At 41.5% G+C, this 18452-nt stretch overlaps 1 protein-coding gene across 3 annotated transcripts in view; it reads left to right on the top strand.

The window, feature by feature from the left end:
• Positions 1-18452, top strand: part of grik2 (glutamate receptor, ionotropic, kainate 2) — a 348416-nt gene that overhangs the window by 181211 nt on the left and 148753 nt on the right. For all 3 annotated transcript variants that reach the window (XM_063485023.1, XM_063485024.1, XM_063485022.1), the window contains exon 8: positions 15605-15748. In XM_063485023.1, the coding sequence (XP_063341093.1) occupies positions 15605-15748 (144 nt within the window). The remainder of the gene's footprint in view (positions 1-15604; positions 15749-18452) is intronic.

Here is an 18452-nt window from a genome sequence, read left to right as displayed (position 1 = left end):
CTGTCAGGTCTTTATTGTAGCTGCCTTCAGTTGTTGCTTGTTTGTGGTTCTGTCTGCCTTCAGCTATGTCTTGAGTAACTAAAGAACCATGCATATGTCTACATTCATGCTGCTGCATCTAACAACTATTAAATCCTCAGTAAAACACAGAACAAATATACATGCTCATCCCAGAAAAAAATCCTCCACCATGACATGTTTAATCCAGAGCTGAATTTAAAATCCTGCTCCTCACATAAGAGGTCTTAAATAATCAGGCCCCATCTTATCTTAATGACCTTGTCAGGGAACAAAACCGTCAAACAATGAAAAAAGTCTCAGTCCAACAGTTCAAAAAGTTCAGAGGCCCAACTGCGACTCCTGCAGTGGCCAGATAGGAGTCCCACAAGCCAACCACGGTTCCTGGTGGGCGGCATTGCTGGCGAGATCCTTCTGGTGGCCTGTCGCGGGTCTGGCGGCAGTAAACAGCTCTGGTGGGCGGCTGGAGATGCGGTGGTGTCGACATAGCAGCTCTGGTGGCAGACCCCGGGTCCAGCTTTGGCTGGGAAACATACCCTTGCAGGCGGTGACGTTGCGTGGAAGGCAACCTGGGACATGGACGTGCAAGCCATGCTGGATGTGGATGTGGACAGTGAGGAGCGCTGGTGGCATGGACACTGCTTCCTTGTTGACGGCGAGACCGAGTCAATACAAATGGTAACCTCCTGTTCATCTGTTTTTTGATCATCTGTGACTGAATTCATCAAAACAACAGAGTCTGATGTACTCACTGCGGTGATTAGCGTTGCTGGTCCATGGTCAGCTGACCCCGCTGAGAGAGTTGAGGAGTAGTGTGATGATGATGGCGTAATGGATGGTCGGAAGTTGGAGCAGCGACTGGCGACAGGGAAACCATCCGCTGGTGCTGTGAATACCAGTTTGCAAGGGCTTCTAGGAGGGCAGCTGTACTCTCCCTGCTTGCTCTGTCTTCCCGTTTCTGCGATCCTGCAGGAAACCACAAAAGCAGCCGTAAGAAACTCCTCTCTAACGGCAAACAACACACTTCCAAACATCTATGTTCACTGGGTAAACTATCGGTTTCTCACACAGCGATCCAGCGTTGATGGGAGCTCAGCCACTCTGTTAAGAAGCTCCCGAGACGATGCTGATTAGCTTCAGGTCCCACGGCGGGAACACACTCGACAGCCCCGGAATCACACAGAAACCAGGACACCAACATACACGTAAAAAGGGAAACAAAGGACAACAGCACAATACATACACATGGCAGGTCACTCTGCAAGGACCGCCAACCCAAGATAAACCAGCAAATATAAGCAAGTCCATAACTACTCATGAACCCTGGGTCCCCAGATCCAGGTCCTTGACAATCCTTGTAGTACCATATCACCCTATTAGAGCACTTCGCTCTCACACTGCATGCTTACTTGTTGTTCCTAGAGTATTTAAAAGTAGAATGGGAGGCAGAGCCTTCAGTTTTCAGGCCCCTCTTCTGTGGAATCAGCTTCCAGTTTGGATTCAGGAGACAGACACTATCTCTACTTTTAAGATTAGGCTTCAAACTTTCCTTTTTGCTAAAGCATATAGTTAGGGCTGGACCAGGTGACCCTGAATCCTCCCTTAGTTATGCTGCAATAGACGTAGGCTGCCGAGGGATTCCCATGATGCACTGGGTGTTTCTTCTTCACTCACTATTTGTTAATAGGGCTTTGGAGCGTGATGTCACGGGAGGGGGGCCACGCCCCCTCCCGCCATGACAGTAGGCCAAACGAAGCACACGGAAGCGTCAGCTATGGTTCGTACGTACTGTGTTGTCGGTTGCAACGTTAGATCACACGATAGGGAAGGCAAGAAGCTGGAAAATGGGCTCTCTTTTCATCGTTTCCCCCCCTGGAGGCAACGGGAGGGATCTCATGTATCCGATATTACTAAACGAAGATGTCAGGCTTGGATTGCAGCGGTCAGACTCGGACCGGCACGCAAGGCGAGTGCAACGAAAGCAAAAAAGAGCACCCATCGGAGGTAACCCCCGCCCCAAAAACATACAAAATTGCGCTCATTGTACGCTAATCTGCACAAAACTTTCAGATGAATCACGCACCTGGAATACTGGTGTACATTTACCTTATGTTTACGCACTAATTTTAACTTACAGGCTTTCATTATGCAGCTGCAGAGTATGAAGGTGTGCCCCGTGCAGAAGTAATAAATGAAGATCTGACAGAAGACCAACAACAAAATCACCATGTCATGGAGGCTGTGGACAGGAGTTACTCATATCATGTGAGGGTGAAGACACAACACTGCTTGATGAGAATGTTAAGGTGTGCTGTGTTTTGGTGAATATGTGCCCCAGTGTGGTTGTCAAACCAGGGCCAAATGAAACTTGCTCTTGTTGAATATTCATAAAACTGCTGTTTTGCATGTACAGTTCATTGTAAACAATTGTACTTTCTGTAAAGTGGTTTCAATAAAACAGAAATGAAAAGTATGTTTATTTTTTTTATTCAAGATCTGTTCACATGTACTTAGCAAGTACATGTGCAGGTACACATGAAATGCAAACTATTTACATGGCAACGCACAGCTGGCATCAATCGTGAATCGTTCATCTAGAGCAATTTTGGGGGCAGCTGCTGAGGAGAAGTCAATGTTATGTGCAACCTCTGGCTGTATCTTGGTCATATGGTCAACGTACTCACAACGTGGAGGCTTAAAAACGGCCAAATCTTGTACCCAACCACTTGTGAATTAGATGTGAATTTATAATTCCCAAAATGATTCGCCATGTATGCGCTGACTCCACAGACAAGGTACGTGAAAATATCGGGATAGGACAACGGCGGTAGGCTGTCTGGGTTTCCACTCCGCTGCCTTATTTCATACGGGTCCACATTACCGATGCACGCTATTTTTTCCAAGTACCGTCTCTTGGCGTCTGGGCGCAATCGGTCGCGATACAGCCCTTTGTCTTTTGCGCTGATTTTAAGCATGGTTCTGGCAGTCCTGCTTCCAACACAGTGTGTTTTGATTTGTGGCCTTCTGTCATGGCGCCGCGATCCCACAATGCACTGCGGCGTGACGTCAACTCCAAAGCCCTATAGACCTCTCTGCACTGAATTACTGTCCTGTCTGCCTACCCCCACCCCAACCGGTCGCAACAGATGGCCCCGCCCCTCCCTGAGCCTGGTTCTGCTGGAGGTTTAGAATAGAATAGAATAGAATAGAATAGAATAGAATAATCCTTTAATTGTCCCACAAGGGAAAATTTGGGTGTAACAGCAGCAAGAAAGACACATATACAAACAAACAGTACACAAGAAACAGAACAGAAACATACACAATTTTTACATATGGTTTCTTCCTGTTAAAAGTTTTTTTTTTCTGCTCTAGCATTGTAGGGTTTACCTTGCAATATAAATTGAACTGAATTGACTGAGATACGATACAGTATGCTCTGGACCATGAGCTGTTCAGTCCCTTCTCCATACTTTGCACTTCCTATTATGTTAGTAAAACTTAGACTTGGTTTCATCTGTCCAAAGTATTTGTTTCCAGAACTGGGAAGGCTCTTTAGATTTGCCCGGTCCTAAGTTTTATGTTGAGATTGTCCAGTTGACACCTATGGTATCCAAAGATAACATAGATAATCACTTCAGTGGTGGAACTTGTCCAACAGTATGTGTGTGGCTTTCCTGGAAAATGGTTTCCTGTATTTTCTATAGTCATTAAATTGTTTAAAAGAACAGAAAAACATGCTTAGCTTGTGCGGATCTGCCATCCCAGTACGTTACTTGCTTGTAATTAAAGAGTTTATGTTATAAAAACATTTTTGTCACATCTGTTTTGACTATAGATGCTGTTGATGATGTTTTGATTAAAGAGACAAAGACTAATTACATTTCTATGACCCTCGTGAGTTTAATAAACTCCAGGAGTTGGTTAACAGTCTTTTGTTTAAGGAGTAATAAGCCTGTGACGTGTTACAATGTATTTATTTGTTTTGGTTTTTTTCATGGAAATGACCAAATGTGTTTGTTGAATCAGGACTCAAGCAGAGATATGAACAGGTGACTGCCTGATTTTTCTTTCCATCACAATATTCCTTCGTGCCCTGCATACAAATATTCATGACATATCAGTACAGCATGTGTGTACAATGCTGAGAAAAGCAAAAATAGCTGATGGCTGTGAGTGACCTAGTCATGACTAAGGCCTCTGAGAGATTCCAAAAGAGTACAAAACATGCTCAATTTTTAATCCCTTCAAGTAGCTGGAAGCCGGGGCTGAAGAGTCACAGTGCAATGAGGGAGGGAGGCTTCTAAGCTGCCTTGGATCATTAGTTGAGGGCTAAACTTTCCTCCTACACACACACAAACACAAACCCCTATACCCAAGTTCTCTGTGCCGCTCCCAAGTGCACCCTTATATCTCAAGGTGTTTATGTTTCAATCACAAGAGCCACAGCAGTGTGACCACAGCGTTCTGCATGACTAGCAAAGCTGCAGCTCCAACAGCCGTCCCTCACTGCTTCAGGAATCAGTTTTTTTGTGGTATAACAAGTCTCGACTCTGGATATTTGCTATTGGCTTTGTGTCCCACTTTCTGTAAGGAACTTCAAAATAAATCCATCACTGTCCCCCGTGGAGAAATGTTAAGAAGGGATAGAATCGACCTCTGCTTGTTTTTTCCTATTGTTTGAACATCTGTCACATGCAATATGGCTTATACAGTTGTGATAGAACATTTTGCAACAATACATCTCATGGCTCTGTTCCAGAGAGTCTGTGGAAAGTAAACAGAGTCTAAAGTCAAAATTCATTCATATATATATATATATACATATATATATATATATATATATATATATATATATATATATATATATACATATACATATATATATATATATATATACATATACATATATATATATATATATATATATACATATACATACATATATATATGTGTATGTATATATATATATATATATATATATATATATATATATATATATACATACACATATATATATACATATATATATATATATATATATATATATATACATACATATATATATATATATATATATATATATATATATATATATATATATATATATATATATATATATATATATATACATACACATATATATATACATATATATATATATATATATATGTGTATATGTGAAAGACGTATTGTTGTTGCAGTGTGCTATTTCATGTGCTTTTTGTTTGCAATTAGCCTATCGTTCATTCATAATGGGGCCGGCATAAGGCATAAATTTGAGCGAGTTTAAAAAAAATTGTTAAAAAAATATCATTGCACAGTGTACGTACGTACATTAATTAACGTAAATGTAAGTTTTAGTTTTAATGTTTAGAATTAAATTCCATGATGTTATGTACATGTACATGTACGTATGTATGTATGCATATGGATGCTTTCTTCAGCCTCCACCAAGAACTTCGTCTTGAGCCAGCATCGCCTCACTCAAAAGCCGATGGAAAAAGGTGCTTCGACTTACGAAAATTTTGACTTACGAAAGACCCTCTGGAACGAATTAATTTCGTAAGTCAGGGTTCCACTGTATATATGAATTTGTTTCTCTGAATGTGAATCTCTACTAAAACTTTAAGTGGCAATTATCAGGTCAGCAGGCTTTTTAAAAAACACTGTGGGGTATATGAGAAATACATGTGTGTAATTCTAATCATCACTTGAGTCTGGTCAGTGAGTCAGTGCGTTTATCCTGTGTTATGCCAGTTTTCCTAACCCTGTTATGAACCTTTATTCTCAAGTTAGCTTCTCTTCCTCCCTGCAAGGGAGCATGCATTTACTGAGAGTAGGCTGCAAAAAGCTTCAGGAAATTATCAGCCCATCCCCAGTGTGGGGAAAGCTGTTTCTTGCCATTTTGTTTCCATGGCAATGTTGATGAGCTGGTTGTTTAGCAGGGATGTGGGTTGGTGGCTTGGGGTGCAGGGAACCTTTGCAGCTTCCAAGTCAACCTGGGTATTTTAACAATTCATAAAAGTGTTGAAATCAATCTGAGCTTAGGAGATTTAATTAATCTTCCTAACTCTCAGAGTGAAAGAAAGAGAGCGGAAGAGATGGAATGAGAGAGGGAGAGACAGGTGGAAAAATAGACAGTGTAAGGTTTAACGCTCATATTGGCTGACACAAGGGAAAAGCAGCTTTTAAAGCATTTAGCTGTAATTTCATTCAGGAGTGACATAATTGATTTTAATGAGATGTTTATAGAGTGAAGTGCCGGTGTTGCTAAATCATTTGCAAGTCTGCCTGACGGGTACTTGTGAGGCTCGCACCAGGGAGAAGCAGAGAGGCACACAAACCTCTCCTGCCAGAACTCCTCCAGCAATTCTCAGCTCATCTTTACTCTTTCCTGCACACCACTTAATACATTTGGCTTCTTCTTATTTTAATTAAGAGCATATTTAAATTAAATACTTTTTTATGACTTTGATTAGGCTTTTGTACAAGTTCACTTCTAGTCCTGCTGACTTCTCCTGTACATGCCATACACGATGTAACTGACTGACAGGCTGTCACATTGCTATTATGAGTTCCCTCTGGGCCTGTGTGCTTTATAACAGAGAGAATAGATGGCATCATGGCAGAGTTGCAGCTCCTGCCCTCAACACTAAAAGGAACACTGCCTGCAATGAAAATGGCAGTCGAGCTGAATTCTTTCCATTCAAAAGCACAAAGTAGTGTCGACTAAAGTGCCCATTTAAAAAGGTACAGCCCACTGAACGGTCATTACGATTTCATATACACGAACAGTATCACTTCTCCACCCACTGGCAGGCTTTGTTGTTTTGAGATAAAAACCAATGTGTTTTTAGGTAGCAGAGTGACGACTCCACCAGAGATTATTTAAATACATAATCTGAATCGTCTTTCATTTTTCAGTATTAGGACTGAATGATAGCACGCCTTCTGCATATTTGTGTATGTGTGGAGTTCTCCCTGTGAATGTCCGGATTTCTTCTGGGCACTTTCTTCATTAATATAAAAACATGCATGTTACATTAGCAATGCTGTGTTCAAGATACACAAAATATCAAAGTACATAGAATATATTGCAGGAAGCCTGCAGTTACGCACAGAATATATATATAATATAGTTTTAGAAAATAACATATGTGAGTCAATGAACCTTGACCAATTTTACAGCCGTTTACTTCCAGCCTACCCGACCTTCTGAGGACCCGGCCCACGTAGACAGCGAAGGACAGGTCCTCAGGAGGATGCGGCCCATGAATTTGGACACCCCTAATATACACAAATCATTGACTATCAGGATTCCAATCATTTCCATGGCAACAGGTGTGAAAAACCAAGGACTGCTTCTACAAACAGGCTGAATGTTACAAAAGTGTTGAAACTGAGAAAAGCAAAATGATCCCCATCAAACTACAGTGGCTTGCAAAAGTATTCGGCCCCTTGACCTTTCCCACATTTTGTCACATTACAGCCACAAACATGAATCAATTTTATTGGAATTCCACGTGAAAGACCAACACAAAGTGGTGTACACGTGAGAAGTGGAACGAAAATCAGACATGATTCCAAACATTTTTTACAAATAAATAACTGCAAAGTGGGGTGTGCGTAATTATTCAGCCCCCTGAGTCAATACTTTGTAGAACCACCTTTTGCTGCAGTTACAGCTGCCAGTCTTTTAGGGTATGTCTCTACCAGCTTTGCACATCTACAGACTGAAATCCTTGCCCATTCTTCTTTGCAAAACAGCTCCAGCTCAGTCAGATTAGATGGACAGCGTTTGTGAACAGCAGTTTTCAGATCTTGCCACAGATTCTGGATTGGATTTAGATCTGGACTTTGACTGGGCCATTCTAACACATGGATATGTTTTGTTTTAAACCATTCCATTGTTGCCCTGGCTTTATGTTTAGGGTCGTTGTCCTGCTGGAAGGTGAACCTCCGCCCCAGTCTCAAGTCTTTTGCAGACTCCAAGAGGTTTTCTTCCAAGATTGCCCTGTATTTGGCTCCATCCATCTTCCCATCAACTCTGACCAGCTTCCCTGTCCCTGCTGAAGAGAAGCACCCCCAGAGCATGATGCTGCCACCACCATATTCGACAGTGGGGATGGTGTGTTCAGAGTGATGTGCAGTGTTAGTTTTCCGCCACACATAGCGTTTTGCATTTTGGTCTCATCTGACCAGAGCACCTTCTTCCACATGTTTGCTGTGTCCCCCACATGGCTTGTGGCAAACTGCAAACTGGACTTCTTATGGTTTTCTGTTAACAATGGCTTTCTTCTTGCCACTCTTCCATAAAGGCCAACTTTGTGCAGTGCACGACTAATAGTTGTCCTATGGACAGATTCCCCCACCTGATCTGTAGATCTCTGCAGCTCGTCCAGAGTCACCATGGGCCTCTTGGCTGCATTTCTGATCAGCGCTCTCCTTGTTCGGCCTGTGAGTTTAGGTGGACGGCCTTGTCTTGGTAGGTTTACAGTTGTGCCATACTCCTTCCATTTCTGAATGATCGCTTGAACAGTGCTCCGTGGGATGTTCAAGGCTTGGGAAATCTTTTTGTAGCCTAAGCCTGCTGTTCACAAACGCTGTCCATCTAATCTGACTGAGCTGGAGCTGTTTTGCAAAGAAGAATGGGCAAGGATTCAGTCTGTAGATGTGCAAAGCTGGTAGAGACATACCCTAAAAGACTGGCAGAATTGCAGCAAAAGGTGGTTCTACAAAGTATTGACTCAGGGGGCTGAATAATTACGCACACCCCACTTTGCAGTTATTTATTTGTAAAAAATGTTTGGAATCATGTCTGATTTTCGTTCCACTTCTCACGTGTACACCACTTTGTATTGGTCTTTCACGTGGAATTCCAATAAAATTGATTCATGTTTGTGGCTGTAATGTGACAAAATGTGGAAAAGTTCAAGGGGGCCGAATACTTTTGCAAGCCACTGTATGTGCATCAGAAAACAAAGAAATGATATAAAGTCTCTCTAGGAAATTTATGCTACATACATTCAGCGGCCACTTTACTGCGTAGACCTGTTCAACTGCTCATAATCCAAATATCTAATGAGCCAATCACATATGTTTCTCATAACTTTCTCCAGAACCAATCACTACAGACCCAAAACTTCATGTGGCCACCAGATGAGCTCAAGAACAGTGTGTAGAGAGCTTCATTGAATGGGTTTTCATGGATCAAGCCTTAAAGCGCAGTGGTGTAAAGCACACTTCCACTGGACTCTAGTGCAGAGAGGAAACGTCCTCTGGTGTTACGAGTCTGACAATCCGATGGCTTGGTGGTTGCCAGGAGAGTGGTACTGGTCTGACTGCATTCCAACGGTACAGTTTTGTGCAGAGGAAATTCTGATGTGGGATTGTTTTTCAGGAGTTCAGCTTAGTTCCAGTGAACACAAACCTACAACCATTTTTGTATCCTTGAATGTGATTTTGTATCTGTCCAGTCTGATATGCACTAATCTGAAGAAGCGCACATTTGGAGGCCAGAGGGGTTGGATCACGTGAATCATTTTACCACTCACACTGGAAAAACAAGTTGAAGTCATACATGTCACAGATTTTCATACATCATTTATTTATATGTGTACTCCTAAGTGCCAGTCCTAAGCCTGCATGAGTAAGTAGGATTGTGTCAAGAAGAGCATCGACATGGCCAAATAGCGCTGGTTAACAATGATCACCATAGGTGCTGTTGGCCTACAGGGTGCCAGTGCAAACTGTGCTGCTGTTGGACGAAGACAGTGAAAGAAGAAAGGGAGAAGCCATGTTAGAAGGCAGAGAGAAAGTTCTAGAGTAGGGACTTTAAATTACTACGTGTGGTAAAGGGAGAAACTCATGATCAAGAGGAGGAAGATAGATATACTGTGTGTGCAGGATACCAGGCGCAATGACACTAGCACTAGTTCTGACATGATCTAGATTTCTTATCTGTACCATGACAGGACACTTTGAATCCATTTCTGGTGTGAGGTGGGTCATCTTGAAGGAAGACTATGTGAATAGTGTTGTAGAGATGAAGACAGTGCCAGACAGACTCATGAGATTGAAGCTTAAAATCAGAGGGGTGATGTTGATTGTTCTCAGACCTTCAGGTTGGATGGCAACTGAGAAATTCTGGAGCAAGTTGGATGAAGTGGTAGAGAGTGGAGTGACCTCCTCCCCTCACAGGATGGACAAGACTAGAAATGGTTTCAGCTTTAAAAGAACTTGGTATGGGTTAGAAAAAAACGATTGTTTTTTTTCAACCCCCCAAAATATGACTATCCAGAGTTGGGACCAGGAAGCAGAGTTGCAGTCTTACACGCCTCTCTGCAGCTTCTCTCCTCCTGCTACCCCCCCCCAAAAACCCATCTCCATTGAGACTGTGTCAGCTCCCAAACAGACAAAAAACAAACTAAAAACCAGCAACAAACAACTTAAACATAGAAAATCACAAAGAAAGAACAATACAGAATCCACATCTGAACCAAAGAGTAAAACAGTGAAATGTGGATTATTAAATATTAGGTCTCTCTCCTCCAAGTCTCTGTTAGTACATGACTTAATAATTGATCAACAAATCGATTTACTCTGCCTTACAGAAACCTGGTTGCAGCAGGATGATTATGTTAGTTTAAATGAATCAACACCCCCGAGTCATTCTAACTACCAGAAATCTCGAAGCACAGGCCGAGGGGGCGGTGTGGCAGCAATTTTTCACACCAGCCTATTAATAAACCAAAGACCCAGACAGACTTTTAATTCATTTGAAAGCCTGATGCTTAGCCTTGTCCAACCCAGCTGTAAAACTCAGAAACCAGTCTTACTTGTTATCATCTATCGTCCACCTGGGCCTTACACAGAGTTTCTCTCTGATTTCTCAGACTTTTTATCTGATTTAGTGCTCAGCTCAGATAAAATAATTATTGTGGGTGATTTTAACATCCATGTAGATGCTAAAAATGACAGCCTCAACATTGCATTTAATCTGTTATTAGACTCAATTGGCTTCTCTCAAAATGTAAAAGAACCCACCCACCACTTTAATCACACTCTAGATCTTGTTTTAACATATGGCATAGAAACTGAACATTTAACAGTGTTTCCTGAAAACCCTCTGCTGTCTGATCATTTCCTGATAACATTTACATTTACAATAATTGATTACACAGCAGTGGAGAGTAGACTTTATCAAAGTAGATGTCTTTCTGAAAGTGCTGTAACTAAGTTTAAGAATATAATCCACCCACTGTTATCATCTTCAATGCCCTGTACCAACATAGAGCAGAGCAGCTATCTGAACGCTACTCCAACAGAGGTCGATCATCTTGTTAATAATTTTACCTCCTCACTACGTACGACTCTGGATACTGTAGCTCCGGTGAAAACTAAGGCCTCAAATCAGAAGTCCCTGACTCCGTGGTATAATTCTCAAACACGTAGCCTAAAGCAGATAACTCGTAAGCTGGAGAGGAAATGGCGTGTCACAAATTTAGAGGATCATCATTTAGCCTGGAGAAATAGTTTGTTGCTTTATAAGAAAGCCCTCCGCAAAGCCAGAACATCTTACTATTCGTCACTGATTGAAGAAAATAAGAACAACCCCAGGTTTCTCTTCAGCTCTGTAGCCAGGCTGACAAACAGTCAGAGCTCTGTTGAGCCAACCATCCCTTTAACGTTAACTAGTAATGACTTCATGAACTTCTTCACAAATAACATTTTAATCATTAGAGAAAAAATTACCAATAATCATCCCACAGATGTAATATTATCTACAGCTACTTTCAGTACCATTGATATTCATTTAGACTCTTTTTCTCCAATCGATCTTTCTGAGTTAACGTCAATAATTTCTTCCTCCAAACCATCAACGTGTCTTTTAGACCCCATTCCTACAAAACTGCTCAAAGAAGTCCTGCCATTAATTAATTCTTCAATCTTAAATATAATCAACCTATCTCTAATAATCAGCTATGTACCACAGGCCTTCAAGCTGGCTGTAGTTAAACCCTTACTTAAAAAGCAATCTCTAGACCCAGCTGTCTTAGCTAATTATAGGCCAATCTCCAACCTTCCTTTCATATCAAACATCCTTGAAAGAGTAGTTGTCAAACAGCTAACAGATCATCTGCAGAGGAATGGCTTATTTGAAGAGTTTCAGTCAGGTTTCAGAGCTCATCACAGCACAGAAACAGCTTTAGTGAAGGTTACAAATGATCTTCTTATGGCCTCTGACAGTGGACTCATCTCTGTGCTTGTCCTGCTAGACCTCAGTGCAGCGTTCGATACTGTCGACCATAATATCCTATTAGAGCGATTAGAGCACGCTGTAGGTATTACAGGTACTGCACTGCAGTGGTTTGTATCATGTCTATCTAATAGACTCCAATTTGTGCATGTAAATGGAGAGTCCTCTTCACACACTGAGGTTAATTATGGTGTTCCACAGGGTTCAGTGCTAGGACCAATTCTGTTTACATTATACATGCTTCCCTTAGGCAGCATCATTAGAAGACATAGCATACATTTACACTGCTATGCAGATGACACCCAGCTCTATCTGTCCATGAAGCCAGATAACACACACCAATCAGTTAAACTGCAGGAATGTCTTAAAGACATAAAGACCTGGATGGCCGCTAACTTTCTGCTTCTTAATTCAGATCAAACTGAGGTTATTGTACTCGGTCCTGAAAATCTTAGAAATATGGTATCTAACCAGATTCCTACTCTGGATGGCATTACCTTGGCCTCCAGTAACACTGTGAGGAACCTTGGAGTCATTTTTGACCAGGACATGTCCTTCAACGCACATATTAAACAAATATGTAAGACTGCTTTCTTCCATTTGTGCAACATCTCTAAAATTAGAAATATCCTGTCTCAGAGTGACGCTGAAAAACTAGTTCATGCATTTATTACTTCCAGGCTGGACTACTGTAATTCATTATTATCAGGAAGTCCTGAAAACTCCCTGAAAAGCCTTCAGTTGTTTTCCTATTACTGTTTCCTAATAAGATTAAGTTTTCTCTCTGAATCCTCCCTTAGTTATGCTGCAATAGACGTAGGCTGCCGGGGATTCCCATGATGCACTATGTGTTAATAGACCTCTCTGCATTGAATCATATCTGTTATTAACCTCTGTCTCTCTTCCACAGCATGTCTTTATCCTGTCTTCCTTCTTTCACCCCAACCAATTACAGCAGATGGCCCCGCCCCTCCCTGAGCCTGGTTCTGCCGGAGGTTTCTTCCTGTTAAAAGGGAGTTTTTCCTTCCCACTGTCGCCAAAGCACTTGCTCATAGGGGGTCATATGATTGTTGGGTTTTTCTCTGTATCTATTATTGTACAATCTACTGTACAATATAAAGCGCCTTGAGGCGACTGTTGTTGCGATTTCGTGCTATATAAATAAAATTGCATTGAATTTAATTACATTTATGTTACAATGATTGCTGTTTCTTTTATGACTCTTTCTTGGTCGCCATAATGACACACCGCTGCTTTGACAACCTGTGTGATGCATACATAAAATATTTTCCTTAAGAAAATGCATTTTTTTAAAATTCATGCTGTCGAAAAAGAAGAAACCCCCCATATCTCCCATTTGCTGTTAGACTGCACTGCTTTAACGTGAAGCATTAGCAGTTCTGTAATCAGAGTGGATCATACTCATCCTATCTCTTCAGAATAATAGTGTGTTAGAGTGTGCTAACCCCCAGCACACAAGATCAACAGCCTCCATTTGACACCTACACTAAAATAAATTCACACTCCCATTTGCCTCAACACCTTCTTCTACCACAGATTATTAGTACCTCACTCTCCTCCAGGCACACACTCAAGCCAGTTTGCATTTTGAAAAGCTCATTGACTATCATTGATTTAAGTGCATCCCTGGACAGTTCCTATAGATATGAATATAACTGCACACAGCCACACATGAACAAACAAAAACACACATGAATTCTTAAGCTGCAACACTGTGATGCTCAATCAGGGCTCAAATGTGGGAAAATAACAGGTTTGGTAGGTTTGTTGTTGTTGTTTTTTTCCAGTAGGACAAAGCCTTTCCAAGCACCCTAGGGTACGATTTCTGTGCAACAACTGAGGAGAGCTGTTGTGATTGCTTTTCAATCAAGCGAGACAAACGCTAATTTAACCCTTTTTTTTTTCGCAAGGAACTGCTGAATTATAGGCTTCATTTGTGAAGTGTGGATGACTGGCACTTTCTGATAGCTTCAGCTGTGGTCTTCTATTTGGACCGACTGTTTACTGTCAAGAATTTAATGTAGAAATATACTGACAGAAATAGAGGCGGTAACGTCTTCCACACACAGTCTGTGAATCTTTTGTCAGCAAATATCAAGCTTTTGTTTCTTGTTTATTTAACTTGTTTCAATGGTTTGTTGTATCTGTATTAAATCAAATCACTAAACAAAAAGACATTCTGTTAGTAACACCATGACAACATTACCCAAACCCTCAGTTACAGGCCTCACGTGATGTAAGTCAAACTCACAGCAGTTTGATTCCTGGTTTCAATATCCTCATCAGCTGTTGCCTTTGCACATGGATATTATCCAGCTTGCTCCCACAGTTCATCGACATGCTTGTTAGGTAAACTGGTGATTCTAAATTGTGGTGTAAGAGCATGAGGCTGTCTCTCTGTGTTGGTCTTCTGAGGTACTGGCCAAAGCTTTAGGATGTGCCTTGATTCTTGCGCTCTATGAGCTGCAATATGTTCCAGCCTACCTACAATCATACACATTTAAAAGACAGTTGGTTACTCGGCGGCTGCTCAACTTTCTAACGTTAAAACAGAAGTGTTGTTTGGCTTTCAGCCATCATGTTCCCTACTGCTGGAGTCAGGTCCTGTCAGAGCTTAGATATGTGTAGGACTTTTCGTTTTTCCACTTCTTTACATACCTTATTTATTTTTTATATTATTCAAGCTCTTTTTTTTTATTTTCCCCATCTTTTTTATTTTGCAAACGACTCACCTTTTCTTCATAAGAACAGCTTAGTTGGATGTAAACACATAATAATTCATTACTCGTTTATTACTGGAAACCTCACCGGGTTTGTGTATCTCGAATTGTCTGCTTGTTCTGCCTTTTTTTTTTTTGGAGGTTCTACTGAGAAGCAAGATTTACAGTTGCAATTAATAAATTTCATTTAATACACTTTTTTTCAATGAAAATTAAAGATATATAGTGTATGTTCACATGAACTTGGAAATCCTCGAGTTTGTTTTAATATTCTTCTTTTATGTCAGATTTATTCCCATACTACTATTTAGTTTCCTCTGTCAGAATATATTGCTTCTTGCAAGCCGCTTTCAGAAGTCTCTTATCACTTCATAAGACACTGGCAGTAAAATATTCAGGGGCATGCCTATGGCATGAAATATGCAAATCTATACGTGAGCTTTGATGTGAGGCGTTGATTTGAGCGTCACAATATTGATATTTTCCTTACTTTGAGCAAATCTTTGCTGGTGGTATGAGCTAATGTGTCATGTGCTGTATTCCCAGTTAATGATCGTTTCTCCCTCTTTGTCTTGGTTTGCAGACGGATGCTGCACTGATGTATGATGCTGTGCACGTGGTGGCTGTTGCTGTGCAGCAGTCTCAGCAGATCACTGTCAGCTCATTACAGTGCAACCGACACAAGCCATGGCGTTTTGGAAACCGCTTCATGGCCCTCATCAAAGAGGTAGATGCTCGTCTACCTGCTCTCCATTCTGTCTTCCTCCTTAATATACACAGCACCTTCACACAGAAAACACACACTCTCAGGAAAGCTGACAGAAACAGCATGTAAATAAGGCTTAGGCAGTCAAGAAGAAAGGGAATATGAATAAATAGAAATTATTTATCCGTGTATTTATTTATATGGAAATCATTTTTCCTAGTGTCTGTACATGCCTACACCCCTGAGGAGGGCAGCCATCTTGGGCCGGCTGTCTGAATTTCAGCATTAATCATCCAGGCAGAAACAAAGACACTGCATCATCTGAATTTCTGTTAATTGCTCCAGCGGTTTGCAGCTTTGCAGAGTTTGGAGCATGTGTGAAGCCAGATGAACAATCTACAGCTTCCTATCTGTGGAAAATTTGCAGATTATCAGCCTATATTTAGGACTTGGTAACCCTCTAATCTCCTGTAGTTTGCAGAGATCCTGAGACTATTGAGTTGACAAACACATGAGAACCACGGATGTACTTTTATTCTTACAATATATACAATATTCTAACAAATTAATACAAAAAGTGCCTTGAAATTAATTGAATTGACCTGAGTTGAACTTTACTAAGTATCCAGGTTTTAGTATGCTTTAGCATTTATGAAAACAGTGTTATCTGATGCACTGGCTTTCATAAGCATTTTTTATTGGGATGTACACAGTCACAGGATTGTCACATAACACTATCTTTGAGATATTCTCTTCCACAGAATCTTTGCTACATCTAATCTTTACAGAAGCATTCAGATGATAGTTACTACACAGTTGTAAGAAATGTATGAAATGTATACATAATTCCCATGATTGCACCACATATTTCATAACTTCAATAGTATTAGTCATTGGTTTGGCATTCAGACCCTCAAGGCATTATTGGTTTATTTTTTTAAACAGGACATCACATATTGAGTTGTGGATTAAGAAACCCAGGACAATGGTTTCTTAATGACATCAGTGGGAGAGTTCTGAGGCAAAAACCAAAAACTTGAAAAAGCAGTGAAGCCAAACGTTTGTTTGACCTCAAGACTTCCAGTCCATACTCAGCACAGATGTTCCTGTACACTCTGCTGTCCACTTGGTAATGGCGTTCCATGTATGCCCTGCTTGCTGGCATCTTGCACCCTGCTGTTATGTGCTGGATTGTCTCAGGGGCAGCCTACACATGGGGTCTTATCTCATGTGATAGACCCTGGCCTCTATGTATCTTACACTTTGAGCTAGTTCCTGTGCTGCCATGATTAGTGCCTCTTTGCAGGTATTTGGTGGTTGCCGCTTTCCTAGCAACCTCTTCATGGTTTCCATTTGCCTGTGGAATTCCCAGGTACTTGTAGTTGTCCTCAAGGTGGACAATGTTGTCTTCTGGTAGTACGATCCTCTCAGTTCTGACTACCTTCCCTCTCTTTGGTACCATCCGACTACACTTCTGCAGTCCAAATGACATTCCAATGTGATTGCTGTATATCCTGGTGGTTTGGATCAGTGAATCAATGTCTCGTTCAATCTTGGCATACAGTTTGATGTCATTCATGTAGAGGAGGTGGCTGATGATTGCTCCATTCTGTAGTCGGTGTCCACAGCCAGTCTCCTCAATAATCTCACTGGCCTTCTGTCAGCCATTCTGGGTGTTTCTCATCCATTAGCTGCCAGACACTCGACGAGTGCAGTCAGCTTTTTCAGCCAATCATGTCGAGGCCTGCTGCTGTCCAACTCTTCATACTGGAGACGTGTTCGTGGATGTCTGTCACAGTGATTCTTACTGGAACTTGTTCAGGGAGTCCCACAAAATTGATTTTGTTCATCTGGACGTAGACCATTGATCAACAACCACTGATCAATGACCATGAGGACCATTCGCAGAGAGTTGGGGAATGGCTGCAATCACAGCATTGTAAGATGGTGACAGATGTACCCTTAGGCCCCCTCCTTGATTCAGAGATGGTGTTTCCCTTTTCACTTAAATGGCCTCCTTGACTCCGCGCTCAAACCAGCGTTCCTCCCTGTCCAGGATGTGTACATCCTCATCATTGAAAGAGTGTCCACTGGCCTGTAGGTGTAAATAGACTCCTGACACATACGGGATCACTACACTTATTGCTTAGATAGCGGTTGTCCTTCTCTCCTGGATCGGCTGGAGCTTTCTTTAGGAGCCTTCCCAGCTTTGACAAAAGTCCAGCTGGGATAACCACATTTACTCAGGGCCTTCTTGATGTGCTGTTCTTCTGCCTCCCTGGCTGCTGTGTCAGTGGGGATGGTGTTCGCTCTGTGTTGTAGCGTCCTGATGACACCCAGTTTATGCTCCAGTGGATGATGAGAGTCAAACTTTAAATACTGATCCGTATGCGTAGGTTTATGGTACACATTTATGTGAAAAGGGAAAGACCATCTCTGAATCGAGGAGGGGGCCTAAGGGTACATCTTCCACAATCTTACAATGCTGTGATTGCAGCCATTCCCCAACTCTCTGTGAATGGTCCTCATGGTCATTGATCAGTGGTTGTTGATCAATGGTCATGACAATTTGCATATTAATGATCAAGGAACTGACCTCCCAGCCCATTGTTCATTCAGTGGGCTGGTTTCAGTCATTATGCAAATGTACTGTTTATAAGGTTGGGGAAACCTGCAGTCAGCTGAGACTGAAGACGTCACCTGGATGATGATGAAACATTTCTCC

Source organism: Pelmatolapia mariae, linkage group LG10_11 (assembly GCF_036321145.2).
Source record: "Pelmatolapia mariae isolate MD_Pm_ZW linkage group LG10_11, Pm_UMD_F_2, whole genome shotgun sequence".
NCBI lineage: Eukaryota > Metazoa > Chordata > Actinopteri > Cichliformes > Cichlidae > Pelmatolapia > Pelmatolapia mariae.
The sequence above is the reverse complement of the archived record's forward strand: the minus strand, read 5'-3'. Positions and strand labels throughout refer to the sequence as shown.